The 26949-nt window shown below is 40.4% G+C and overlaps 2 protein-coding genes across 4 annotated transcripts in view; one reads left to right on the forward strand and one right to left on the reverse strand.

Annotated features, from left to right (window-relative positions):
• NSMAF (neutral sphingomyelinase activation associated factor) overlaps positions 1–6166 on the forward strand; it is a 39650-nt gene extending 33484 nt beyond the window's left edge. For both annotated transcript variants that reach the window (XM_030010957.2, XM_030010958.2), the window contains 7 exons: positions 816–883; positions 1094–1217; positions 1963–2046; positions 3068–3218; positions 3607–3709; positions 4725–4834; positions 5813–6166. In XM_030010957.2, the coding sequence (XP_029866817.1) occupies positions 816–883; positions 1094–1217; positions 1963–2046; positions 3068–3218; positions 3607–3709; positions 4725–4834; positions 5813–5907 (735 nt within the window). In that variant the 3' untranslated portion in view covers positions 5908–6166. The remainder of the gene's footprint in view (positions 1–815; positions 884–1093; positions 1218–1962; positions 2047–3067; positions 3219–3606; positions 3710–4724; positions 4835–5812) is intronic.
• Positions 6167–10458: 4292 nt separating this feature from the next.
• On the reverse strand, positions 10459–26513 carry LOC115340087 (syndecan binding protein). 2 transcript variants are annotated; one of them, XM_030010960.2, is made up of 9 exons: positions 26490–26513; positions 21590–21655; positions 18381–18459; positions 16233–16342; positions 15759–15917; positions 14115–14290; positions 12718–12889; positions 12063–12154; positions 10459–11185 (listed from the first exon to the last, which is right to left on the reverse strand). In XM_030010960.2, exons 2-9 carry the CDS (start codon positions 21638–21640, stop codon positions 11131–11133), a joined length of 894 nt encoding a protein of 297 aa, XP_029866820.1. In that variant the 5' UTR covers positions 21641–21655; positions 26490–26513; the 3' UTR covers positions 10459–11130. The 2 variants fall into 2 exon arrangements, with proteins under 2 accessions (XP_029866820.1, XP_029866819.1); XM_030010959.1 differs by lacking the exon at positions 26490–26513 and adding an exon at positions 25737–25873.
• Between the last annotated feature and the right edge of the window lie 436 nt (positions 26514–26949).

Consider the following 26949-nt stretch of genomic DNA (forward strand, 5'->3'; position numbering starts at 1 on the left):
CACTACCAGGTGAATCTAGATACAGCAATTCCTAATGCTTTAGCCAAGACAAACTTAGGAGTGTTGCTTCTTGGCACTGTAAAAAGGGAGGTCTTTGCTGAATCCTAGATCAAAAAATCAGTTTTTCATGAGGCCTTGTATACTTTTTTTTAATTCTTTTCCTTTCTGTAGTTTTAGCCCTGATCTGTTGCAGCAATGCTAGAAGCAGTAGTCTTTTTGCAGTCAAGCAGCTGTTTTTTTAGAACAGATCTAAAACATAACCAGTAACAACACTAGTAGAAGCACTGGGCTGATTTTTTTTTTTTTCCTTGCTGCTTCCAGTGATGGTAATGTAACTGAGCAGCTGTCTGTAACGCATGTTTCTTGTTGAGAATAGTAGAAATCAGATAGTTATATTTGTTGTTTGAAAGAGTTAAGCTGATAAGTAGCTGTCATGGAGAGCAAACTTCAAAGGAAACCCTGCATTTTTAGTTTCTGTTAGCTGTTTGCATCTAGAATTGACAGTAGCTTATGAGATGAAGAGCTGACCCAGTTTCTCCTGAGTGAGGAATCACATACCATGTCCTTGAAGTACCAGCATTTTGAAAAAGGAGATCCATCAGTTCTGCATGTGTTTCTGAACTTCAGTGCTACCTTTGTATTTACCAGGGCTTAAGTATTCCTGTTGTTCAGTGTCCAACCTGTAAGATTTTTCTTGATTAGTGTTCATGTAACACCTGTATGTTGCGTGTATAGAAGCTTAAAATGTTAATGTACTTCACTTTGATTTGGTGTAAGAAATTGAACACTTTTTTTTTTTTTTTTTTTTCTTACAGGCTTTGTCATCTTGTCTAATCTTACCAGGAGATACTACTGTCATAAGTTCTTCATGGGATAATCATATGTGTGTATTTACTTCCTATTGACTTTATTGAATTACATTGAGTGCCTTGGTTTTAGATAATGATGCAGAAATCCATTGTTAAATCGCGATACTTTTTTTTTTTTAGTAGATTTCTGTTAGAAACTGTAGAAGCAAAGTTACTTTCATCTATTTGAAAAAAATGTTTAAGTTTTCTGATGATGTAATGCTTTTATAACCTTTTCCTGTTAGATATTTTTATTCAGTTGCATTTGGAAGACAGCAAGACATCTTAATGGGACATGATGATGCAGTCAGTAAGATCTGTTGGCGTGATGGGCGTTTATATTCTGCATCTTGGGATTCTACTGTGAAGGTTTGTATATGGGTTTGTTATACTTGAATAACTATTTATAGCTAGCACTTTGTAATATTCAGCCAGCCAAATGCTTTGGAGTTGGATGTACCTGTTGTACTAGAATAACAACTTAGCTAGTATTACAGTAAACTTATTTCTAGAATATCTTCTTCATTTAGCTTTATCTCAACTGTTTCAAAGCTAAGGTGTTACTTTAGAGTAATGATTTCATTCATTCTAACTTACTCTAAACATGGGGGTTTTGGAGGCAGACTGTACTTGTTGGAGGAACTGGAATGTTTTGCGACCTTGACTGGTGATTGTGTTTGCTGAGTGGAACAGGCTTCTAAAATGTTCAACAGTTTTGTAGCTTACATTCTTCAACATGGACCAGGAACTTGCTAATCTAAAGAGCATGCCTACAGTTAGGTGGAAAGGTAATTTCGAATTTAGCGACAGGAAAGAGTTTTCCAAAGCCTCTGTATATGGCTTTTTGGTAAGTATACATTCAGTGCAGTGATATACCTGTACTTAGGTAGGCTTCTGTAAGCTATCTGGAATCAGCATAGTCATGTTTAATATGTGGGTCTGCTCAGGGTAAACGAGTTCAGGTGCCATTTGTTGTTGCTGTGTTCTGCCACGTAGGCAAGGCCCACAGTTAACATGAGCAGCCCTCCTTGCAATGTGAGAATTCAGTACTGAAGAAACTCATCTAGGGTCATACTAGTGCTTCCTTGTGCAAACTTAAATATCTGTGTTTTAGGTGTGGCACTGTGTTCCCGGAGAGACCCTGAGCAATAAAAAACACCACTTTGAACTGCTTGCAGAGTTAGAACACGATGTTAGTGTAAGTATGTGGACAGAGATCTAGTATCTTAGAATGTGAAAATTAATTGCTCGTTAAAATCAAAGGCAAAATCTAGTGGTAAAGCACCGGGATTGTGTTAGAGGGCTGAGGGGGTGTGTTGTTTTGGGAAGTGTGCGTGTAGGGTTTTTTTCTTTCGTTTTGGGTTTTTTTTGTCTGATGTGTCCTGTGCCCTGCTTCCCTGGTTGAAATGTCCACACCTGGGGACTGAAGCAACAGTATAAATGGAGGTTTCTTAATTTGTCTTGCTCAGCTTGTATGCACAAAGTGCCGGGGGGACAGGGAGGACTGGGTTTTTTTTTTTTGTTTGCTGCTTTGTTTTTGAAAACAGACTAATGTTCTTCAAGTATTTTCATTGTTACAGCTTCTTATTAATATATCTTTGCCAAAGGCGAGCAACTAAGAGTTGTTTACCATGCTATGAAATATTAGTGAATGTCACTGTAAATATATAAACACATTGTGTGCAGTGAATCATAAATGTGTAACTGCACACTTTTATTTATAGCCTCTAATGTCATTCTAGTAGGATATTTAGAATTACTGTGTTTTAAACCTTCTTAATAGTTTTTTAACAGGTCACAACATGGGCAAATACTGAAAGAGTTCTGATAACATTTAAGAACTGTACCCAAGAGAATTGGAAACAACTGATAGCTAGGAAGTTTTTTAAAAATAAAGAATTTTACCCTTAAGGGTAAAGTCTTGCATTTAGATGGAGAGTATGGGTCCTAAAAGTAGTCTGAAATGCCAGTTTGCATTTCTGATTCTGCAGAGAAAAAGCATTTTAAAATATCCTCAAAGGGACCTATCTTTTACTTTTTATAGGCAGGAATTTTAATAATTGTACTTAATTAAGGATGTTGCAGAATTAAATGTAAAAAATTTTTGTAAATAAAATATCATCTTATGGATAATGGGCTTGCTTTGTGTATGTTTATAACCTGTCTCAAGATGGCTCACATGAAAGAATAGGAAAATCATGGGATGTTTAACTTCCTAGGTAAATACAATCGACCTTAATAATGCAAATACTATACTAGCATCTGGAACCAAAGAGGGCACCATTAGTCTTTGGGATGTTACTACAGCAACAGTGTTGCACCAGTTGCCGTGTCATTCTGGGACTGTGTTTGATGCTGCTTTTAGTCCTGGTACGTTGGATTTCAGTTTTTAATATGAACCATTAGGAGTTTCAAAGGGAATCTTATGATATCATGTAATATACCCTTGTTATTGGAATTGCTACTTTAAGGGGGATGGTGAGATGTTTTGGATTGACACGCATCTCCATTATAAAGAATTCATTAATTGTACACGAGGCCATACTAGACTATAGACCAGTGGTCTAGACTCTAAACCAATTTTGATTATCATTGCTTGCTTAGAGACTTAATGTACAGTAAATTATCTATAAATAAATAGGTCAGGTAATGTCACATCCAACATGCTGTATCACAGACTGCTTTGGTAACTAGAATGGAATGTCTAAACATGCTTTTTTGTTGTTTTTTCTTGCGTTTGCTTTTTTCTTTTGTACAGACAGCAGACATCTACTCAGTGCAGGAGAGGACTGTTGTTTTAAAGTAGTAGATGTACAAACTGGAATGCTTATATCTTCTGTAACCACTGATGAGCCACAGAGGTAATTCTGAGAACATATAGATTATGAAGCTGCATGGCCAGCTTAGTTACTGTGGAGGTGCTTGATGGCTGGTGATAGCACAATGGAAAAGGCAGTAACACTGGCAACTTTGTTTTATTGAATTACTTTTTGAAGTGCAAAGGCTGACATTCTAGCATGTTGTGTACATTATGATCAAGCTTTCCAAACTGGGACAAAACCAAACAAGTATCTAAGTAAATAACTCATGGTTGTTTTTTCAACAACAACTTTAATATCCATAAAAGATGATGGGAGCTGTAGCTAACCAGCTCTTCAACCAGCAGAGCTATTGAAATTTCTAACAAGGAGATAGTTCTCTTACTTGAATCATCTCTGTCAATAATCTTGGTTGTTGGTTTGGGTTTTGGTTTGGTGGAGGGGGAGGGGGGGGGGGCGTTTGCAATGCTTCCTTTTTGTTTCGATAATCTAAGAAAAGATTGGCTATTATAATTCAAGAGTGATCACTTTTTTTCATAAGCCAAAATGCACACAGTTCTTTATGGTTTATCAGGTAAAGAGATGGAATGCTTACTCAGTTACTGAAGTAAAAATATAGCAGCCATACATGGAGTACACTTGTTGGTTTCTTTTGTGTGTGTATACAATGTGTACATATATATATTTTTCTTCAGTTATTTCCCTGAAAGTCCTCTTTGCACTTCAAGTGATTGTTTCAGGAACACGAAGTGGTGGTTCATGAGAGCACTTGGGTACCATACACATGTACAGCTGACTGGGTCCTTTTCTGTTATGGGAACACATTTCATCCTTCTGCCAGGGGAAGGTCTGGCTGGGTCTAGGGCAGTCAGAGAAGCAAGTTTGGGTCATGACCCTTTAAAATAATTTGGGAATAACCTTTCCAGAAAGACTGTTAAAGGGCAGAGTTTCCTTCAGTTTTGTACCTCCGTTTTCAATTCTTTTTGCCTTAGTTTGGAAATGTTTGGCTTTCATTATACAAAAGCTTGAAGTGAACTGATTTCAGACTGACTTGCAGGTGCTTCAAATGGGATGGAAATACTATCTTATCAGGAAGCCAATCTGGTGAATTACTGATTTGGGACCTTCTTGGAGGAAAAATTATTGAAAGAATCAAAGGACATACAGGTATGCCTGAACTATTCCTATTCTCAAATTGAATGGAAGATTCCTATTTTCCAGCTCTGCTAGTATTGAAAAGTTTGAGTGTCATCTGCTCAGTCAGTGGGCTGTTCATGATGTTAGCGTTATCTGGAACACCAGAACCAAAAGTAGGTCCACATGAGCCTCCTAGGAAATTTAGTAAGAATGGAGGAATATTGCTGTTTACAAGACTGACCAAATTACTTGTGATGTTGTGTGAATTAGAAAAATCCCAAAAGTCAACATTTTTCTATCTCATAGCCCTAATAAAGTGTAGTATAGACTGCACTGTATATTTTGTCAAAGTCCGTCCAGACTGCAAGTCTAACAAATTAAGTAAAGTTCACTAGAGAAATTGTTTTGGATGGGGGCTTTAGGCTTCTTCAGTGTATTTGTATAGTCTTCAGTACATTAGCAAATTAGGATGTGTGAAGGAGAAAAACTGTCTCAGTTTAATTCAGTTTGGTTTTTAAGGCTGCCTTCATGAACAGTTACTTTAAACTTCCCTACTATAAGCTTGTACTCTGGAACTTGACCTGTATAGAGATCATTCTGTAGCTAGGGGAATCTTTAGAAGTGGGCTTCTAGGCATATGCTAGATGCGAATACACTTTTAATAGGAGAAGTCCAAACGGCAGAGTGCAAAATCTCACTTTCTAGAGAAAATTCCTCCCTTTATTCCCATGAATCCTTTTGCCAGTGTGCCATCTGCATCCTACACTGCAACTGACATTGTCCCCCTAGTACCCAAAGTCAGCTGGGACAATGTAGCATGAGATCATTACTGTGAATAAGAGGAGCCACTTAGAAGCCTACTAAAATTCTTCTTGGCATATGTTGTGTCAATGTAATCCAAACTAATGATCAAATGATCCTGAAATATCTTAAAAAGATCTGTTCCATCATCTTGAGTACCACTTTTATTTGCATTTGGATTTACTTGTTTGGGTTTTTTTTCCCCAGGTGCTGTAATGTCCATGTGGATCAATGAACAGTGCAACAGTGTTATTACAGGAGGGGAAGACAAACAAATCATGTTCTGGAAACTGCAATACTGAGTGCCTTTCCCTCCAGAGATTTAAATGAACTCTTATTTTAAACCAAACCTTTTAAAGGAACTTAACTGCGTGCAATGATGGCTGCTGAAGTTCAACCAGATAGGAAGCTTTGTTCAACTGCAACTTTCTATGTTATGGTGACTTCACTGAGAGCTCTTATCCTCCATAGTGTATGCATTTGTTTTTCATGGACTATCATACTGAAAATGCTTGTCTAAAATGATATCCAAGATGAAATTAAAGACCTATTTTTCTGTAATTAAAGAGCTCTTAACTTGCCGTCATTGTTTGATTTACATAGAATGCATCACAGCTTGCTGTTTGGTTTTAAAGAAGCATTTGCTTTCTTAACTTAAGAAGTCTTCAAGGATGCTTGCAGCTTGCCGTGTCTCATGACAATGTATGTATGTACCTCCCGTGTAGTCAACTTTTCTTCCTAGTGAAGACACATACAATGATAAATAGTGTTCAAAGTAGTAAGGCAGCTGTTGTTCTGAGCATTAGGCAGTCTGGTCTACTATCTAGTCTCCAAATATGACTATTTGCAAAGGCATAGAGAAAAATAAGAACATACTCTATATTGCTTTTTCCTATTGAAAATCAACACTAATGTATTAGCCTGAAAGGAAGCCAAGCATAAAATTGATCCCCCAACAGAGAACAGTTACACATATGTGTAATGCGTGGATATAAGTCTTCTAATAATGTGCCTGAAGCTAGTCTTATGCTCTACTATTACTGCCTTTCATCACTTCTGTTACTATCCTTCTCTTAATAATCTTCAGCATCTTCATGTTTTGTTTGGTGTTCTCAACCTCTTTCAATTCAAATCATCTTTGAGATAGAATGGAATTTAAATACAGCATTTAAACAGAGCTACAGCTCCTGGGTTAATCCAATCCCTTGTTGTCTTAACCCAGTGACAAAGCAGTGTTGCACGAGGCTTACTTTCTCTGTAGGACTTAAGGATATGATTTCCTGCAAGGAGATGTTGTGAAGTTAAAGACTTGAAATAGTCTTGAAATGGCTTGTTACAGCAACAACCAGCTGTAGCTGTGATGTTGCCACAGTGTGACCCAAGATCAGTATTTATTTCTCTGATGGTGTTCTCTACTGCTGGTATTAAGATGCCCTGTCAATGTGTCCAGGACAAGCTTTCAAGTTATGTTCAGTCAGTCCTTTGTCCATAGATGCTGTGCCTTGTGTTTGACACTTAACACCTATTTCACAGCACAGCTGTTTCTTTAGCATTGTAAAACTATTGGTTTATGGTTACGGGCTGTTTTTTCATTCTCCCAGTTTTTTATGATGCTGGAGTTTGAACTTACTTATTTTTCAATAAGGTATGGCACGATGTTAAAGCAAACTGGTATTTCAGCTGCATTACTCATTTGGCTTAGCAAATAACTGAATTTTTATGTAATCAATGAGTGTGTGTGGTAAAGGTGCATGTGGCAAAAGATTAAGCCACATCATGCATGCCTGCTGTTACTAGTCTTAATCTTGCAGCACAAGTTTGGTGTCTGCCCTGTTTCTTCACCTTTCATTATATTTATTTCCCAAATATAGAAAATCACATTCTACACTTGCCTAGAAATGTCTTAGGTGATTTCTGGATTGTGTTAAAAACCTTTTCTGTGTTGTTCAACTATGCCTATCACTGCTTGTTTACCTTCACCCTATGGTATTTTGTCCCTGGCCTACAAAGCTTAGGTTTTCTGTGTTACAGTACCAGCCTGAGTTTAAAAGTTGCACTGTAACTTGTTTTACCTCTTAGCACATATGATTTTTGTATTCTGTTCCTGCTAATGTGCAATTCTGCAACTCAAGTTATACTCCAGTGTGCTTGAAAATCACAAAGGAACTACATGAGCAATAGTAAACTACACACCTTCACACCTGTTTTCTTGATGCTGTCTTAGCCAAATTTTGGGCACAGCTGTGCTCCTTTGTCACTAGGCAGCCTCCTGCTGATCTAAACCACAGGACAATGACCCTGAAGTCTGTGACCCCCTGAATTTTGACTTGAACTACCTCAGAGAGAAAATACCCTTAACTTTATTTTGGTTAAATATGGATGCATACAATGCATAGCTCTTAAGTGCATCTGAGGTTTGCTTTCTGCTATAAAGCATGCTCATAAAACAGAGCCCTCAGCCAGCGGGTTCAGTGCCTAAAGCAGCCTTAGCTTTTTAAGGGGGGTAGGAAATCAAGTTAATCCTGTTACTAAGTTATATCATCAGTACGGTTTTTTTGTTTTAAATCAGATGTGTGCAAGGAACTACATACAGACCAATATTTTCTTGCAGCTTCACTCAAAGTTTATCTGTGTACATACATTTAACCATAGCGTACTCTTCCATGCAAGCTAGTTTCTGCATGAAAAGAGGAGGTTTTTTGATTAGTTCTTTCACTTCTGGTTGCTACATGCTACAGCTGGAAGGAAAACACTAAGTACTTGTACTGAAGTTCTACATCTCTATTATTTCTAATAGATTTCCCCTGTAGTTACAGCTGTTTAATATCAAAAAAATAAGTGTATTCTTCCTCTGTGGGTATGTTCCTCCAACCTGTTTTTGTCAGTTTACTTTTTTTTTTTTTTAAAGTTTTAGCCAGACTTGTAGTCAGAAGGTTTAGGTGGCCAAAACCCATTGGTCAAGCTGTAATATGGTAATAGATTTACTTAAATAAGGAGTTTTAAAGCTTGAATAGGTATAGAACTGATCCCTGCTGAATCATCTGCTCCTAAGTAACAACCTGTTAGATGCAGAGATCAGCATTTCAATAACACTTTGTTTTGGGCTCCAGGAATTTCATAGCTAAGCAGACTAGCTTGCCAAGGAACTCAGAGATGACTGCTCCAGGCCACAGGTCCTGTGCCCATAAGGCTCTAAATCATACCAACTCTACATGAAGTCACCAATTACTGCCAGTAAGTGCTTGCCACAGTGGTTTCAGGGACATATCATTTAGTAACCAAATAATCCAATTAAAATGGCTCAGGATGAATTTGATCACCAGTACAGCCTGAAGTAGTGTAATGTTTTTTTCTCGGTTACTGTATTTGAGAAACAAGAAGCTACAAGACAGACTCTTCTTGACAGGCACAGCTGAGCTTATGCTGCTAAACTTAACAGTAGTCCCAGGAAGAAAAGCAGGGCTGCAGCTCAGATCCACAACTAAAGTTCCCAACCCTACCCCCATTGCTACTTTTCCTACAAATTGGAAAAGCTGCAACTAGCTACACATGCCAGTAAGGGACTGGCACATGATACTATTGCAGAGTGCTAAGCTAAGAACTGTGTTTGGTTTTCTTTTTGCTGTGAGCTCTTATAATCATCTTTTGAAGTATTATTTCACTTAAATGGACAAACAAGTAAATAATTAAGATACCACCATCCCCAGACCAATTCTGGATCCAAGTTAGTTCTGAAGGAATAGCTGAACTGATTCTCCACACCCATCTTAGAACAAATAATACCTATATTAAACTGAAGTTAACTTGCTTTGACTTTGGGCTACCACCCAGTATGAGGACAACTGAAGTTCAGTAATCCTAGATTTCACAGCAGAAATCTGGAACAGAGCTTTAAAAAAAAAAAAAAAAAAAGAAATATCACTTACCAAAACCAGTATTTAACTTCAGGTTACTTTACTTTACTTACAAAGTCTCAGCTGAACATGCCCGTGACCTATTGTGGTGGGTTGATCCCAACCATCAGCTGAACTCCCACTGAGTTTCTTAATTACCTACCCCACAGCAGGATGGGTAAGAGAATCAGAAGGACAAAAGCTAGAAAAATTTGTGGGTTGCAATAAAGGTAGTTTACTAAGTGAAAGGAAGGAGAGGGGAGAAGAAAAAAAAAAAAAAAAAAAGAAAAAACCTGTGATGCAAAGGCAATCACTCATCACATCCCACCAGCACACTGATGCCCAGCCAGTCTCCAAGCAACAACTACTTTGGAAAGACACCCCCCAAATTATTGCTGAGCATGATGTCAAATGGCATGGAATTTTTCTTTGGTCAAGTTGGGTCAGCAGACCCAGCTGCGTTCCCTCTTGGCCACCCCCAGCCTACTCACTGGGGACAGGGGACAGAGTGAGAAGCAGAAAAGGCCTTGACACTGTGCAAGCACCACTCAGCAACAGCAAAAACACTGGTGTGTTATCAACGCTGTTTAGTCACAAGTCTCAAACACACCACCATACCAGCTGCTATAAAGAAAGTTAACTCCATCCCAACCAGACCCAGTGCACCCTGCAAATTGCAAACAGTTTTAAAATGACATTGCAACTATACAATTAATATGTCTTATAGTACACCGAGGCTGCTATTCCACATGTTAAGCTGAAGGTATGAAAAGAGTCAAATACATCTTGTCTGAAGTATCCCAGATCTACCCTTTTAAAACATTTCAACATTGTAAGCAGTGAACTTACTTAGAAAGCTATTTTAAACTGTATTTCCTATCTTGTCTTTGTTTTTGCTTGAAACCACCCTCAACAACACGAGTGTCTTAACTTATCATAAGTATGCACGCACACAGTATCTAAAGTTTCAGTCATTTATTTGGTTATTTCTGAATCCTTAAGAACATGGTTAAGGCGAGAGATAAGCATATTAGTTACAATTTGTATAACAAGTAATAAAAAGATTTGAGTATCTGTACACTACTTTTATTTAATACGCTTACTTACTGAATGATGCCTTTAGCTATATTCAGCTTAGCTGGCGTTTTTGTGTAAACAGTATTTACTAGAACAAAAAATTAACTAGTACTAGCCATACTTCTAATACGCTACTTCAAATCTACTCTTGCAAACAGAAAGCAGTAAAAATACTCATTTGTGTTAGACATACAAAGCACAGCATTGACCTAGGTAACAACACGTAACTTTGCAAGTGATATCTGGTTCCTTTAGTTGCAATGGCTTATAGTAGTAGTAAACTAAATAAAAGACCTACGAAAAGAAGTCGTAACACAATTGGAATTTCACATTTGTCAAGCATATAAGGCTACAAGTTTTACAGTTTGTGAATTAACGAGATATGTTGAACTGTAACATTCCCAGCCATTATAGATGCAAGTGCTTGATGCAGCATATCTTCTCTTAGCCTCCAGAAAGGCTAATGTGCAGAAGAAAGAAATCACTGAGTATAATAGCCCAAGTTTAGTGGAATCATCATTATATATAATGTACACACACATACATGATGCAAGTTTAGACTTCAGGAACAGAGTGATCCATCAGGCTTTTCATAATGCTAGTTGCCATCCTAAAGGAAAGGAAAAGGCATTCAGTTTTGTAAAGTAATTGTGGAAGACCACTAAAGCTTCTGATCACTGTATCTTTGTCATTGCTAGTGTTTTAATACAATTTAAAGGTTGGCCTTTTACTCCACTATTTTTGACAACTATGTCGCTACAGAAAGCTGCATCAAACTGCACACACAGAAGAGAAGCCCATGATACTCAATGGTTTTATTAGTAACTGAGCTGTGTTATCAACATCTTTCAGGCTGCAGGCATGAGTGCAAGCAAAATAGTACCACAAGTATGAGGGAAGGAGGGCAGGGGGAAAGGTGGCTGTTACACCAAACACCTGTTTTGTAGAAAGAGCATATACCAAGTGGAGAAAAAAAAGACTCAGTTATACCTGAAACATGATTAATTTCTAGCAACTTCATAAACATATTTTTGCAGGAGAGATTTAGCTGTAGAAAGCCACTGCTGCCAAAGGATTAGCAAAAAACAACTGTATCCTGCCAAGAATCATATTTACATCACCAGAATTAGTTGCACTAGAAACAACATTTTAGTTACAAGGTAACAAATACTTGTGTTATTCATGTACTTGAAAGTTCTCCGAAAATCAAGTTCAGTCAATTCACATTTAGAAAAGGGTTTTTCAAGAGAAGAAAAGGCAAAGGAACATCACTAACATATGAATAGTTTAAAAACAGAACCAAAACACACCGGTTTGACTAAAACATCAGATAAAACAAATTTTCAGACTCCCCACACACCCTTTCCAGCCTTCATGTTAAGATTGTAATTAGGTCTTATCATGAGTACATTTTATTTAACCTACAAAAACTAGTCACTGTCAACTTGATTATAATTAACACCATGGCTGCTTTGCTTATTACCTACCTCTTTATTATATACTCATAAATACTGGAAGGCATGACGGTAATGGTCACTACATTTCCAGCTGTTGCCAAGATGTCTGCAATCTGGGGGTCCTGTTATTAAACAAGAAGTTACACAAGCAACATTACTCAAGCTGACTAATAAAGCAGCAGTTCAAGAGCTTTTTCTAGACACATTTCACGCAGCTTAAGAGACCCACAACTCCTTGCTTGGAGCATTTTATCTTCAGGGCAAATCACTGAACCTGCAATACCACTTCATAGATGTTTGGTTATCAGTATCTTGCACGAACTGACTAGAGAAGGGATACAGACATTATATACAGAATTTCTGCTAGAATTTGACACAAGCTGGCAGGAAGAAGCTTATTCTTTGTTTTGCCAGCAAAGTTAAACTCAAGATAAAAACTGAGGGTCAGCCTAGCCAGGTAGAGGCAGAGAGGAAGAGAATGAGTTGCCTTACCTATAGATACAAAACTGCCAAGAAGCCTTAAAACATACATGTCTCTCCAGTCAAGTTAAGTTACCTCTCATGACTTACTTTCTTATTTTATGAATATTAAACAATATATTAAAATCCTTTTCCCTCTCCAAAACACTATACACACACAAAAAGCTCATAGCTATCCACACCCACCCCATACTACTTATTTTACCTTCAATCCAATTACATTCTGGCCATTAATTTCACAGATGTTGTGCTCTGTAAGAAGTCCATTTCTCGCAGCAGAACTGTCTTTCACTATTGAGGTTATTTTTCCATTCTTGAATATGAAACCAACATGCCCTGTGCTGTCCTTGTGCATAGTAATAATTCGTTCAAAAGGCCTATAAGATATTTAAAATGCAAAACCGTGTTTTCAGTCTACTAAACCACAGAAAGAACCACACACTATTTCAGCATCTTTGACTTACAAAAAGTAATTGTACTCTAAAGACTCATACATCAACTACAATGAAAAGTAGTTGGGTTTAACTTCATTTTGTTAATATTTTTATATTAATATATACTTGTTTATAAACCTTACATGTTTTCCCTGTTCTATAGACATTTCACCATCTGGATTAATAATAATACAAAAATCCCATACAACATCCACCCACCCACCCCAACCACCAACAAAACACAAATATCCATTAAAAATTATTTTTTCTCTACAAACGTTACAAGATAGATAAAATAGCACAGGCAGTTTTAACAACTGTAGGTAGACCACAGGATTCTGGAGTACAAGGCTTCCCCAACAACATTTCTACTGCTTTACAGACAATAAACCTTTAAATTGTGTCTTAAAAAGCTAGTAAATCCAGGAAGGAGGTGGGGAGTTGGGCACAGAAGTAGTAGACAGAGCTGGGAATCTACTACCACATGACAGAAGTAGCGTGCCCTCCACTGGGTCAAACTTGGTTCTTAAACAAGAATGAACATTGAAAAAGCTCTGAGACATGTACCTAGTCATATCATGTATCATCCATCTCCTCATAGCCTACAGACCTTATGTTGAACCTGAGCTATTATTACGCCATTCAACTACCTACAAGCTCCTTATTTAATACAATTAAAAATCTGTATTGGTTCATCAAGAATATTTTTAGCGAAACTGGCGTTAATTCGTATGTAAGCAACAGAGTTCACAAGAAAACTTACCATGCCAAATAAAAATGCAAATGTATTCATTAATACAGCAAATATTTTGGTACCATCTTTTATTGCTTTTTCAAGCAGTACAAGCAAAAGTAATGTCCGAAAAAAAGCACAGAACTCTTGAATTCAGAGTTTAAATTTGACTTGTGCTATCACTCACTAGTTTACCTTGAAAAATGTTATGCCTCATCATGCCCAGTCAAGTGTGCACTGGAAGTTCACAAGTCAACAACTGTGTTGACTGTTCCCCACAAAAAGGAACAATTCTGAGGATCTTTACTATTGAAGTACACATACGCAGACAGATTTTGTTGTTGCCTGCTGTCCTCTTCAATCAAGGGGAGACCCAAACCCCACAGAATTACTCCAAGATGGATAATGACAATCTGTATCTGCAGTTGGCTTTACCTGTCCCGAATGATCATTGAAATCCTTTCTCCAGAAGCCTGTTTCAGAACTTTATGCGCTTTATCAGAACTCCATCCTGCACAGTTTTCACCATTGATCTGCAGAACTTGGTCCCCAAACCGCAGACCAGCAAGGGATGCTGGAGAGTTTGCCTGAACTAACTGGACAAATATACCCTACAAAAGAGAAAATAAGGGAAAGAAAAAAAAAAAAAAAAAAAAAAAGAAAGCTCTTCCTTAAAGATGAAGACCAGTGACAGAACACAACCCTTTAAAGTTTCCCACTCTCTATGTAACACCAACCACACGGACAGGACTTGCTAATTATCTCTCCTTAAGGGGCATTTTTGAAATTTCAGTCTGTTTCTAGATGTCTTTACCAGACTGACAGATAATTAATGCTAGAATAAAGTTTGGAAATGGGCAAATCTGTTCTGTCTACATCTTTAGACATTAAAAAAACAACATGAGCATAACATTAAAGCCTTACTCAAAGGGGTAAATACTATTCTGTTTTAACAAGAAATATGAACAACTGGATCAAGACAGACTAGTGGTAAATTTGCATATCTCCTTGTGCATTTAACTAATAATTCCTTTGCCTGACATCAGAGTCTATATATAGCTGGAGAAATAGATCAGCAATGCTAGGAACTCTATGGCAGATTTTTCCTTCTTTCACAACCCCATTAGTTTCCAACTTTTTATCAATTATGACTTGCTAGCACCTCAGGTAAAAAAACAAGGTGTTAAAAAACTATTTCTAGTCAAAGTACCTCCAAAAACCAAGTAAAGCATATCAAGGTAAACTGTAGATAATACCTTTGGGGCAGGGGGGGTGTTAAAAAAAACCAAAACAAAACACCCCACCAAACCATAAAAACATGCTACTCTAAGAAAACGCCAGCATTTCCTGGGTTAGGAGAACTACAAAAAGCACTTTAACCCTATATGAAACCTTGAGTACAAATTTTTTTAAACATTCAGATTAAATGGCCTTGCCAAGGAAAAAAAAAAAAAGAAAAAAAAAAAAGCAAATAGTGTTTTCCATACTGAGAACGAAAAGATACTGAAACAGAGAAGCTCCAGAGCAGGTTTAAGGATCTTCTTGCAGCTATGTTCATGTTAAGGGAAACTCAAGAAAGCCTATTCCAAAATTACTCTTTACATGTAGGTAAGATGACACCCTCACTATCCTTACTTTTCTCACTGGCAACACACTGCAAGAATCTATAAAAGAGGAACTACTTCTAAGCCATGGGCAGTTCTCTGCATACTGCTGAACTTTTAAGTACTGCCCAGCGTGTGCACAAAGACAGAGGCAAGAAGTCTTGAACTGCTAACAAGTATCACAGCAGCTGTGCAAGGACAATTCATGCTCTCAAGTGAAAAAAATAAAATAAAAAAAATTACAAGTATTTTTCAGGTGTTATAAAACACATGGAAGTAAATTGCTGTTGTAAATTTAGATCCTAGTCCAGACAGCTGGAAATCTAGTTACTGATCTAATGAAGGATTTTAAAATTCTGATAATGGATAAGCAAGCATTATACAGAAGACAATTTTGTGACCATACACTAACTTCATTACTAATTTAATCCAGCAGTTAATATCTCTACAGGCAAAAGCAAGCTTCTCTACTTACATTGTCAACAGACTTAAGGCGAAGTCCAATTTTGCCATCTTGATCTTTACATAAAATGGCTTCACGGATGCCTTGCTTAATTTCTGCTCTGCGAATTCCAATATCATTTCCAGTCACTGGAGCTACCATGTAATTAGCAGACGGTCGCGTGACCAGTTGCTGATTAAAACAAAATAGCCAGACAACTTAGTTTCAACTTTTTAAAATAGATATATGTCAATTTATATGAAGTGATATTTAAAAAAAACCAACACACAAATTAAGTCACAACACCAGCTCTTCCCCGCCCCACCCCCAACACCAGAAATACACTGCTCAGTTTAAGACCAGATTAAAATAGGCACTGTTACTTAAAACAATTCATTTATCAGTCAGGGATGGTACTTAGACAAATAGTAGTCTACTCTCTAGAATGCTAGATATACATTTAGTCTTTACACTTTTCTTTCTAAAACATGCTTGACTGGTACCTACACCCTGTGGCTGAGCAGCTGCTGCCACTGGTAAGTTTCTCTGCACCTCTTCATCATTTAGGCTCAGGCCCATATACTGAGAAAGCTCTGGATACAATCTGGGGTATAAGCCTACAGGAGAAAAACAAAACAAAAAAACTCCATCAATACAATTGTTGGTTTAACAGAACAAGCCATTACTGCTTTCACATGTACAATTACTTCAACAAATCTTGTGCTATTGTAACGTATTTAATTTGAAAATTACGACAGAAGACCCACTTCAATAAGGACTGTTATTCTAGCCCATCTTAGAAAAGTAACCAGACAAGAAGCACTTTTGAGATAAAGAGCTTACAGAGAACTTTTAGTTTCCGTTACTCCATTCATCCCTTATGGCACAAACAACATCAGACACATGGTGATAAGTTCCAAAACCAACATTTTGCTGCAGTCCATGAAGACATGCCCTTCCTCCAAAGCTTTTGGGCAATTATCAGGGAACTAGTCTCCCACCCCCAAACCAGGTATGCTAGAGAACACACATGTGCCAAGGACATTCCAGATCCCAGGCATGATAAAGTTTCTGCAGAAGACAGCCTCCTGGCTGTAAGGTCCACAGTGCAGTCTGCTTTAAGTGTCTTCATAAGAAAGTAGCTGTCATTTTCTCATAGCTTCAAAATGAAGTGGTTTTAGACATGCTTCTCAAGAAGACAAAGCAAACACAGCCCTTAAAATATCCAGCAGGAGATTCCTCTACACCCAAGAGGAGCAGGCTGCAAGAAGTGGGAGGAAAGGAAGTTAAACTGACAGACTTGTCAGACCTTGAGTCAAACCACTCTGGAAATAAGCTTGATATTGCTCTTGACATTCCAGAGATAACTAACTGCTGCCATTTAACAAGTGGCAGTTACGAGAACTCTTAAGAGTCCACCCGCCGTTCTCACCAAATTGGTAGGGACAGAAAAAGCTGCTTGGAAAGCAATGTGGTGCAAGGGACAGCCTTGGAAGCAAGAAGGCTCCCCTGTTCACAAAGCTTAGGTTTCTAGTGTTCTTTTATGGGTATATGTATAAAACCAGCTATTACAAGAATCCACATTTGACCAGAAATGGAAAGTAACTTTTCTGGGAAGGAAAAAAGGTCAGTGCAAGGTGAACTCCAGTATAAACGAGACCTTTTTTCCTCCTTAATACTTTCAGGGATCATGTTTGCATGCTGCTTCACAGGAGCTGTCTGATCTTATTTCCAGATTGATCTATCAGCTTGTAGTTTCACCAATATTGATTAATAAGCTTTTAATGAACGTTTCTTCTATTTTTGCTTGCATTTTCAAGCCCCTAGGATTATACAAAATTAACACTGCACAAGACTTCTGCAGCTACTCGATTTTTCTCTTTCATTCTTCATTGAAGACCACAACACAGGATGCATCTTGCTGGCTGTATTAGATTCTCATTCAAAACAGAGACCTCCAAACAGCAGAACACATCCAAAAGCTCTTGATGTTGTATATTCTCCTGCCTCTGCCAGGACTGAGGGATTCGCAGCGGGTTTGGCACATCCTATAGATGGTGTAGGCCTCCCTTTTTTAGGATATATAAGGAGGAGAAACGGGTACAAGTCATTCAGCTTTAGGTCTGATGGATTTCCCACTAGACATTTGATCCCAAAAATCTATTGGAAGCTTTATGTTGATAGCATGACAAGATTAAGTTCCACCTTCCTGGACACTTCTCTGTTGACAGGGATTCATGTTCGTCTTTTCCTAAGCAAGCTTATATGGAGAGGAAAGACCCTTAAGACTCATGCTGCCCTCTAAAGCTTACAAATATACATGTGATAAATAAGGACAACTAAGTGTTTGAGATAAGAGTTAAAAAGAGCTCAAATGGTATCAACAGCAGATCTTGTTATGTTAGGCTCACTTGGAAAAAGTTTCAAAAAGTTAAGAGAAGGGTTAGTGTTTGCCACAACTTCCTTTTATAAGCAAACATTGTTTTTTGACTCTAGCACCTTATCAAGGTGGGTGTTGGCATTTCCAAAAAGGCGTGGTCTCGCCCTTTGTACATAGGGTTACATATTTATAGGTATTTTTGACTGTACTGTTAACTTTAGGATTTCATAACTGCTTTCCACAACATTAGGATACTATACAGTACATGAGCTTACCTCCATCATGAGGAATAGGAGCAGAAGCTTCAGACAAGATTGCTGGATTAGCTGGATTTGAAGAAAAGGCAGTCTGAGCCTAAAAGCAAAGAAACTCACGTATGTTATCTTATACAAGGAAAAAAATAATCTATGAAATCTTTACTATGCAGGCAGAAGACTAAATGTTTTCTTTTTTCTTGTACATGCTAGTTCCGATTCATTTTGAAGTTCTGAAGTCAATCTTTTTCTTTGAAATAAATAACTTCAATACAATATGCTGTAGTAGTATCAAACTATGTCGGTAGATCAACTTGTATCTTCCTCAGAGCCAAGGCTACAGTTATAATGCAGAAAGGCTTTACTGTCAACCTGTTCTGTTTTTGTCATCAAGCAACTTAAAGAGCCTTAAAAGACACAGTAAACTTGGCTGACAAAGCTTTGTAAATTTAAGTTTTAAGGTATGACCTTTGGCAGAGTGTTTTGTAATTACTTTTTCAGCTGGATAGCAGCAGTTTTACCTCTTCACCAATTACAGACGTTATTCATGAGTTCTACCGTAGTCCCTTACAAGTTGCAAGTTCCACACGATCCAATGCTACTAGTTTAATACCTTCTGAAAGAAATGAACCTTCTAAGATTTTTCTACAGAAGTTGCCACTACAGCTAACACACTAAGCTTAATTTCTGTATTGCTTACTGACTCACAAACATAAGAGGCCATATTAAAGTAAGCCAGTTTCGTTCCTTCTCAATACCTCAGCTACTACTTTTTTGGCCTTGTGTAATCATGACCAGTGAAAAACACTGCCTTACAGAGGCCTGTTAAGGGTGATGGAAATAGCTATCCCAATAGCTTTCCTGAGGTTGAACATCAAAGGTGGGGGGGAAATTACTAAATGCATAGTGAAACTTTATGCTGAACAGGACACATAAATCATCTAACACAACATGACGGTCAAATTACTTAATGTTTTTAAGGAAATCATGCTTAAAAATAGAAGACTTCATAGACCTGTATTCTCCAGGAAGTTGTTTTTACAAAAAAAGTTTCAGAGCAAGAATGACTCATTCTTTATCAATATCAGATGTATTTAGAAGAATAGCCTCCAACCCAAATGCTGGACAAAAAGAACAGGTTAGTATATTTAATGTAACAAGTCCATTTGTTTTAACCAGCAGTCATTTTAATCTCACTCATTTGTTGTGGACACAGACTTTGTTTTCCAGTACTCTGCCCCCTTTTCTCCTAAGAGTGCTGTCAGACATATTCAAAAAGACAGCATTTTTATAATGCAGTTTTTGGGAGAGGCAAATAATTTAGCCTTTGCTACCAAAAATATCAGTGAAAATTGAATGGCTTACTCTTGAAATAATTGTATTTAGCAACGACAGTATTTACTTCCTCTCTCTCACAACTATACTCAGTACACAGCCCATTACTCCCCTAGTTCCTACTACAGTCAGTAGGAGTGAGATGCTGTCACGTAACTGCTGAAGGGCAATCTTCGCCATTGACAATGGCAACAAGAACACTGAAACCTCTCCACTGAGGATCTATAACCGAATGCTCTTGGCTCTACCTCCGCTCTCTCCCACCCTCACATGAATTTTCTCATAGGCTGTCCTGCTTGACATCCCACTCATCAAGTGGTAGAACTTGGTGAAATCCTAACTTAAACTTCGAGTGGACAGTCATCTTTAAGCATGACAGCAAGCATCTGTCCCACATGAACTGATTTCTGGAAAACCGACCTTTGAGATTACAGTGTTACCAAAGATTACACTATCTTAACAGAACAATTTGTTACAGTCCCTACAGAAACCTCTGTAGGGTTTACTCTTATTTGTCTGTGAAACACAACAGACTACAGGCATAGTCACACGAACAAGGCACTTCTGCCCAAGTTCATAAACCCTGCTGAGTGCACGGGCAAGATCACGTACAAGAAGAGTCCCTACTCTATAAAATGACAGAACATGTATCTATGGTTCAAGGTTTAGAGGACTCGGCATACAGATACCCTACTTCCATTTCCTCACTGCTTCATTATGTGGTCACAAAAGTTAAGCAGTAGAAAGACCACATTTAGTAGTTTTAATTGCAATATATAAACTCTAGCAGTTGGTTGTTAAAAGGCTGAAGGAGCACATTCTTGGCTGCAGGCTAGGGTTTTGTTTTGGGGGTTTTTTTTCCAGCATTATCTGACTGTAGATAAAGGACTTTGGTAAGATAAGAAGAATGGGGCGGGGTGGGCGGACACAACAAGAAGAAATCCCAACACAGCACCCACAACTTCAAGAGCTCCACCCCACACATACAAACACAGGTGAGACTGAGACACTCCACTTTGGGACAGCACAGGAGAGTTAATAAGCTGTTCTGTGCTGTTTGCTTGATTGCTTCCCAATGAGAAGGACAAGGACAGAAGCAGCAGCCACCTTAAAATGCAGTATAACTCATTGCTGTTGTTTAAACGGGGAGGGAATCCAGTTTAAGTTTAGGAAAGAAAAGTGGAAGCTAGGTAAAATGCTGAAGAAAGCAAGGAAACTCCTCATAAAACACACTCATGAAATTTCTCATGGAGTTTTATCCATTAAAGTGTTTTTCATTATTTCATTTCACAGATTTTTTTTTTCATCCTCGTCCTGTCTCAAAATAAAGACACAAATATTCTTACACATACAGGGGTTTACACAAATGTGATAATCTTGTAAGTATTGAGAGAACTGGTCACTACCATGAAATAGACAGAGGACCAGTCTGTGATTCCAGATGATGTTAAGAGAGTCAGTGCTCTTTTTTTTGTGCCCAGCTGGCCATGAGAGCTTTCTGCTACAGGTTTGGACACCAAGAATGAGACACAAAAGGTTTATTAGTTCAGTCAATACCTATTCATCATGTCAGAGCTGAAGTATGAGAACAGACTGACTATGTTTGTCTACTTAAGACCAAGTATCTATATTTCAAAAAAACCAAACATATCAACACATTAAAGACAAATGACTATAAATGAATACATGAAAAAAAATAAACATACCCAACAGTGGTAAAGTAAGCATTAATCATATTATAACAAGCTACAAAGTAAACAGTCTGTCTTTCCCCTTTCAGAGTATGACGGTACAACACCAACTCGCACCTGCAATAAAAGTCTCCCTGCCTCTAGATTAAAAATCATCACATCCATTATTAGCATCAAAACTCATCCGATTAAAGCCCACCATACCTGAATAACTTTGTCCACCTTCAGATCTTCCAGGGAAGGATAGAGAGACATTTTGATTCAGTCTCACTAGGTAGAGGGAAGACCAAGAAAAAAAAGGGGGAAAGCAAACAAACAACAGGGTTAGTTGTCAGAGGTACTTACTTAACATTACAACTTAAAAAAGCAAAAAAGAAAAAGAAAGCAGACAAAGTGTTAAATAAGTGATCTGTGACCTGCAAGTCAGTTGATCTGTGACCTGCAAGTCTTAGCACTACAGATACCTGGGACCGCAAATAAATTCCATTAAGACTACCCATTTAATCTATTATCGATAATAGCCTTTATGTAATAGGCTTTATTTAATATACTTAGCATTGTCAAAGTTCAGGTCTCAACGATGAGATAGCCAATACACAGAAAACTGTTTCACACGAAGTATTGCAAAGACAGACCCTAGGCCAGGATGCAATGATGATGAGGGTTAAGGAGAAAAATCTAATCACCCTCCTCCTACTCCTCCTCCCAACTGGGACAGTATTTTATATAAAACCGCAGAAGCTTTCACTCTGTTATCCAAAGTATCTGAACACTTTCGTCAGTTCTGATATTCCAGTAAGAAGCCGCTAAAGAGAACTGGCTTCCCATGTCCATTTGCAACACATTAATTGCAGCAAGAGAGCATAAACCAGCAAGATTCAGCCAGTGGTGAGTTTCAAAACATACAGAGGCTTCAAGCTGGTTCTCATGTGATGTTGGGAGAGCCCTATGACAACTTATCAGGAAGTAATACAACAAAAGAAAACCAAGGCAAAAAACCAAGCAAAACCAAAAAACCCTCTTCACATGATCCTCTAAGGCACCACACTGACATCCAGCTCTGCTAGAGCCAGGCACCTGAGGCTTCAGGAAACCCCATTTTCCCAGAGCTCCTTCACTCACAATCTTACTGAGGTCAGCTGAAATTTTCAAAACCGTAATAAAACATTTCACATCAATGTATGGGAATGTTTTAATGAGGGGGGGGAGAGGGACAGAAATAGAAGACAACAAAATGCAATATAGTTTTGCAAGTTACAGAAGGCACTGAGAAGACATTGCAGCTCTGTTACAAGCTTTGGGGATTCATTTTTTCATCCAAAGAACAGAGGTCCTTATTTGTGCGCAATTTAGCAAAAATTCCAGACTAAAAGTGACCACTGCACAAATCCTTGAGCTACTGCTTCTCTAAGTGCAGATATTAAGTTGATTTAAAATAAAAGAACACCACACACACTGATGCCTAATGTGATACTGCAGTAACACAATAGACATCTCTTCATATTACGCTAAGCTCATCAACAGCTTTTCTACTTGTTCAGCAGAGTGCCCAACAGCTCCAGTAGCATATCAACCTACAATTAAAACTTAAAAAAAACATGCCCTAAATGTGACAGAGATCTAAACTGCGAACGCGTGGCCAGTTATGTTGTAATAATTAATTGCCACTGACATTTTGACTAATTGTTGCAACTAAACCAAATATATTTGAAGGCTGGAAGCTTTATAAATTAAACATACGCATTTAAAACCAGTTTAAAGTTCTGTTTTAATCCAGCATTGACCTGAAACTATCGAGTGCTTTTGCTCACCCAAAATGGGTAAGAGCAAACGCAAGCCCAAGCCTGGCAAACCCATCACTCAGGTAAGTGGTGCTCGGATGCTGCGTTCTGCTGCTACCACCAGACAAGTCACACACAGCATCAGACTCGCCATCTACGTCTACGCTACAGCTGCCCTAGTACATTCAGGTGCCGGTCCAACCACTGGCATACATTCAAAGTCAGCACACCACCGGCAGCGCACAGGCGGGAAAAGAGGACGGGCCAAGGACGGTGCATTCCCAAAGGAGTCACCCTGTTTCAGGGTGATAAGGGGCACAGGAGGAGCATTTTGTGGATGGCAAGCTCTGACATCCACACAGCAGCAGAGCACAGCACAGGGTCTGCTGGGTCCCTCGTCCCAGTGACCGACTTCCACGCCACAAACCCCAGCGTGTTCACACCTCAGTCACCTTTAGTTCTGCTCTACAGACCAATCTCACTCTGCACACGATTACCGGTGACATTTGTCAGACGGGCAACCTCAACTTTCCTCTAGTTTACAGAGGAGTATGGTGCTTTCTGTAGAAAAGTATTAGCAAATCTAAACATATATTAGTTCTCAGATCACATAAGATGACACTCCAGCAGCTTATCCTGCCACTTTACAATTCCCCCTGGCCACCTCCCCTCGCCAGCCAAGGGCTCACAAACCCAGGTGTTTGTCACCACTGCCAAGGAGCTGCCTGGCTACCTCCCTCATCATAATCTCACCAGTTACTATTTTTGGTTTTCCAACTAAATAGCCAGAATAACTGTCACCACTGTAATTGCGTTCAGTGAGCTTGTATGAGCTTTGCATACAGCATTTTCAATTTCTGCACAGGCAGTTGTAGCAAATAATCCTCATTAGGTAAAGCAAGATCTGCAAAAATACTGTATTAGTTTAAAATATGACCTTTTAATAACAATTGCCACTGTCGGGGACCACCAGTAATTGCAGGAAGAACCTGTCCGCAAGTTCTGTGCAACATTATTCACAGTATAAACAAGAGTTTCAGCAGGCACTGTAACGGCTTTAGGCACTGGGGAGTGGCTACCATAAAATGTGAGTCACTATAACCTCCCTTCTCTCTTAAAAATCTACACTGACACCAGAATCATTTTTCTTGATCATTTCCATATTCCCACATTCCCACATCTTGTGGCGAACACAAGTGTTTAGGAAAACAAAAGTGAAAACCAAAGGAAGAGTGTGGGGCTGGAGGGACAGCCATAACTCAGCCAGTGACCCACAAAACCCAGCAGTGAAGACCTCTCCCCATTTCTTAGTATCCTTGGCTGGGAAGTCTGACCGCCAGCACCCGTCAGCAGATCCTGTCTGGCAAAGGGAAGTACCGAGCCACTGGCTGGAGACCCGTGGAAAGGCAGCACTCGTGACTCCCTGGGGCTGCCAGCAGGAAGTCTTGCGGGTGGGAGTGATCCCGAACGGCCCTCGGTGGCACGGCTGGGAGGAGATGGGCTTCCCAATGCACTCTCCAGGTCGGAAAGCGTGGAGCTGAAGGCAGTGCGGGAACCAGCTGAACCCCAGCTCTGGCCAGCCTGTAGCGACTGCTGTCTCCGAAAGCACCAGCAGCCAATACTGGGGGAGGGAGGAAAAACAAACCAAAACAAAAAACGCCACCCACAAGTGTTTTCTGCCTGTGACCCGTGGAGATTACAGCTGGCCACAAAGCTAGCACCTATACTGAAACACTGGCTTCCACTTCCCGAAGTTAGAAGCTTATGAACACAAAAATTCATCTTTAAAGCAGATCCGGAACAAAACCTCCTGGAGGTCAGGCTGAGACATCAGGAACCGAACAACCGTTTCTCCACTAATAACTCCGTGTTTCCCTTCTGATACATATCTAATTAGCCTCTGAGCAACTGCTCTCATTATGCATTTAGCTCTGAAATCTGCTGCCTCCATTTCAGACCTGAAGCAGGGCTCGCTTGCCCAAAAGGGCAGGTCGCATCCACTCTACCCCTGCAGCAACATTTAGCCCGTCTAAAAGGAAGTTATTACGAACGTCCGAGTCTCCTTACAGGAACTGGCCGAGAAGTGCGGTCCTTAGGCAATGACCCCGGAGCCTGAACGCGAGGTCAGAGGACACCCCCAAGCCCAAGACCTCGGGAGGATGTGGACACAGACAGACGCACGGGCGCTTATTTACTCGCTGTTTTCTCTGGCCGCGGACGGAGGAGCCCCTCGGGGAGGCAGCGTCCCTCGCCCGGCAGCGGCCGCCCCCCCCCCAAGACACACACTCCCCCGGCCGGCACCGGCGAGCGGTCGCCCCACAGGAGCACGACACGGCTCCCCGGCGGGAGCGGGGACAAACACTGCCCTCGCTAAGCCGCACAGAGAAGCCGGCTCGGCACCGGCCTCCCCGCCACACCTCCTCCCCGCTCCGCCATGCCCGGCCGCCGCGCTCGCAGCACCCCCCCCCCCCCCCCCCTCACGTCGCCGAGGACGGGCCGCCGCCCCGGGCCCGCTCACAACGGGCCGCAGGGGAGGGTGCCCCGCCAGCCGGCCCCAGCCCCTCCTTCACCTCTGGCCCAGGCGGCGGTTGCCGTTCGTCGGGGCCCTCAGCGCGGAGAGAAGAAGCGGCGGCAGCCCCCGTAGGTCCCGGCAACGCCGCTGTGAGGGGAGCGGGGGCGGTGGCGGAACTGGCCCAGCCCTGCGCATGCTCCGGCGGCGGCGGGAGTGGGCCGGCCCGGCCCGGCTCGGCGGGCGGGGAAGGGAGCGCCGCGGGGCCGGGGCCGGGGCCGGGGCCGGGGCCGGGGGCTGTGGGGCGGAGGTGGCCCAGCTCCGTTAGAAACGGCCCCGCTCCCCACCGCGGCGGCAACGCTCCCCTCTGGTCGCTTGTTTTACTTATCCGATGGCTCACCACTGGCATTCTGCGGTTTTGTACTGCCTTTGCATCATTCCTTTGCCAATATTGGTTCACAGCTGTCATCTTCATGAAGAAAAAAAGTGTAATTTTCTATTCATTTTCCAACTGTTTTTCCTCCAGTGAAGCACGTTCTGCTAACTGCCTTCTGTCGGCTTTGGTTTGCATGTTTGCCGGCCGGGCGTTGGTGAGTCGCGACACGCCAGAGCCGGGGTGACCGGGGTGACCACCACGTCACCTGGCCCGCGGTCCAGCGCCCGCCTGGGCCTTCTCCCACCGGTGCCCGTCTGTAGCAGAGCACGTCCCCTGGAGAAACCGTGTGTACCACCGACAGGGAAAAATGCTGGAACAAGCTCGGAAAGAGGCTTTCATACTCAATTGCTGTAGTTACTCCACATTTGCCTTACTTACAGTGCGAACTTCTCTAGCATCGATTTTCAGTCTTGAAAATCCTTCTGTGCTAGACTGCCTGTTGTCAAATCTTGTTCGTCAGATAGATCGTTAAATGTGCTGAGCGCCCTAAAGCTTCTCTTCAGCTCAGAAACCACAGTGCTCAGTAAGAGAATTTGACAGTTTGCCAGCACGGAGGAAGGAGGTCTGCTCCCACCTCCAGCCTCTTTCTCCTGTCCTCAGCCAGTCCCAGGAGCTGTCAGGCTCTTCTGTGGGACAGTTTAACTCACTGCTCCAGCAGAAATCAAATCCACCAAAAAACATGAATGTTTTTCTGCTGGGTTAGTGAGCCAAACCAGCAACAAAAGGATCTCGCAAGCACCAGCACCATCCGGAGCAAGGGAAGGGAGGGTGTGGCTGGAAACAGGAGGAAGGAGAAACAGGAATGAGAGGGAAGGGTGATTCCCTTCCTTCTGGCACT

The sequence above is a fragment of the Aquila chrysaetos genome, chromosome 4 (assembly GCF_900496995.4).
Source record: "Aquila chrysaetos chrysaetos chromosome 4, bAquChr1.4, whole genome shotgun sequence".
Classification (NCBI taxonomy): Eukaryota; Metazoa; Chordata; class Aves; order Accipitriformes; family Accipitridae; genus Aquila; species Aquila chrysaetos.

Coding starts and splice junctions, on each gene's coding strand:
- LOC115340087 (XM_030010960.2), bottom strand. CDS start 21,640: ATGTCTCTCTATCCTTCCCTGGAAGATCTGAAGGTGGACAAAGTTATT. Junction 14,291..15,758: donor GCCTTAAGTCTGTTGACAAT/GTAAGTAGAGAA, acceptor TCTCTTTTGTAG/GGTATATTTGTCCAGTTAGT. Junction 12,155..12,717: donor AGAATGTAATTGGATTGAAG/GTAAAATAAGTA, acceptor GTTTAATAACAG/GACCCCCAGATTGCAGACAT.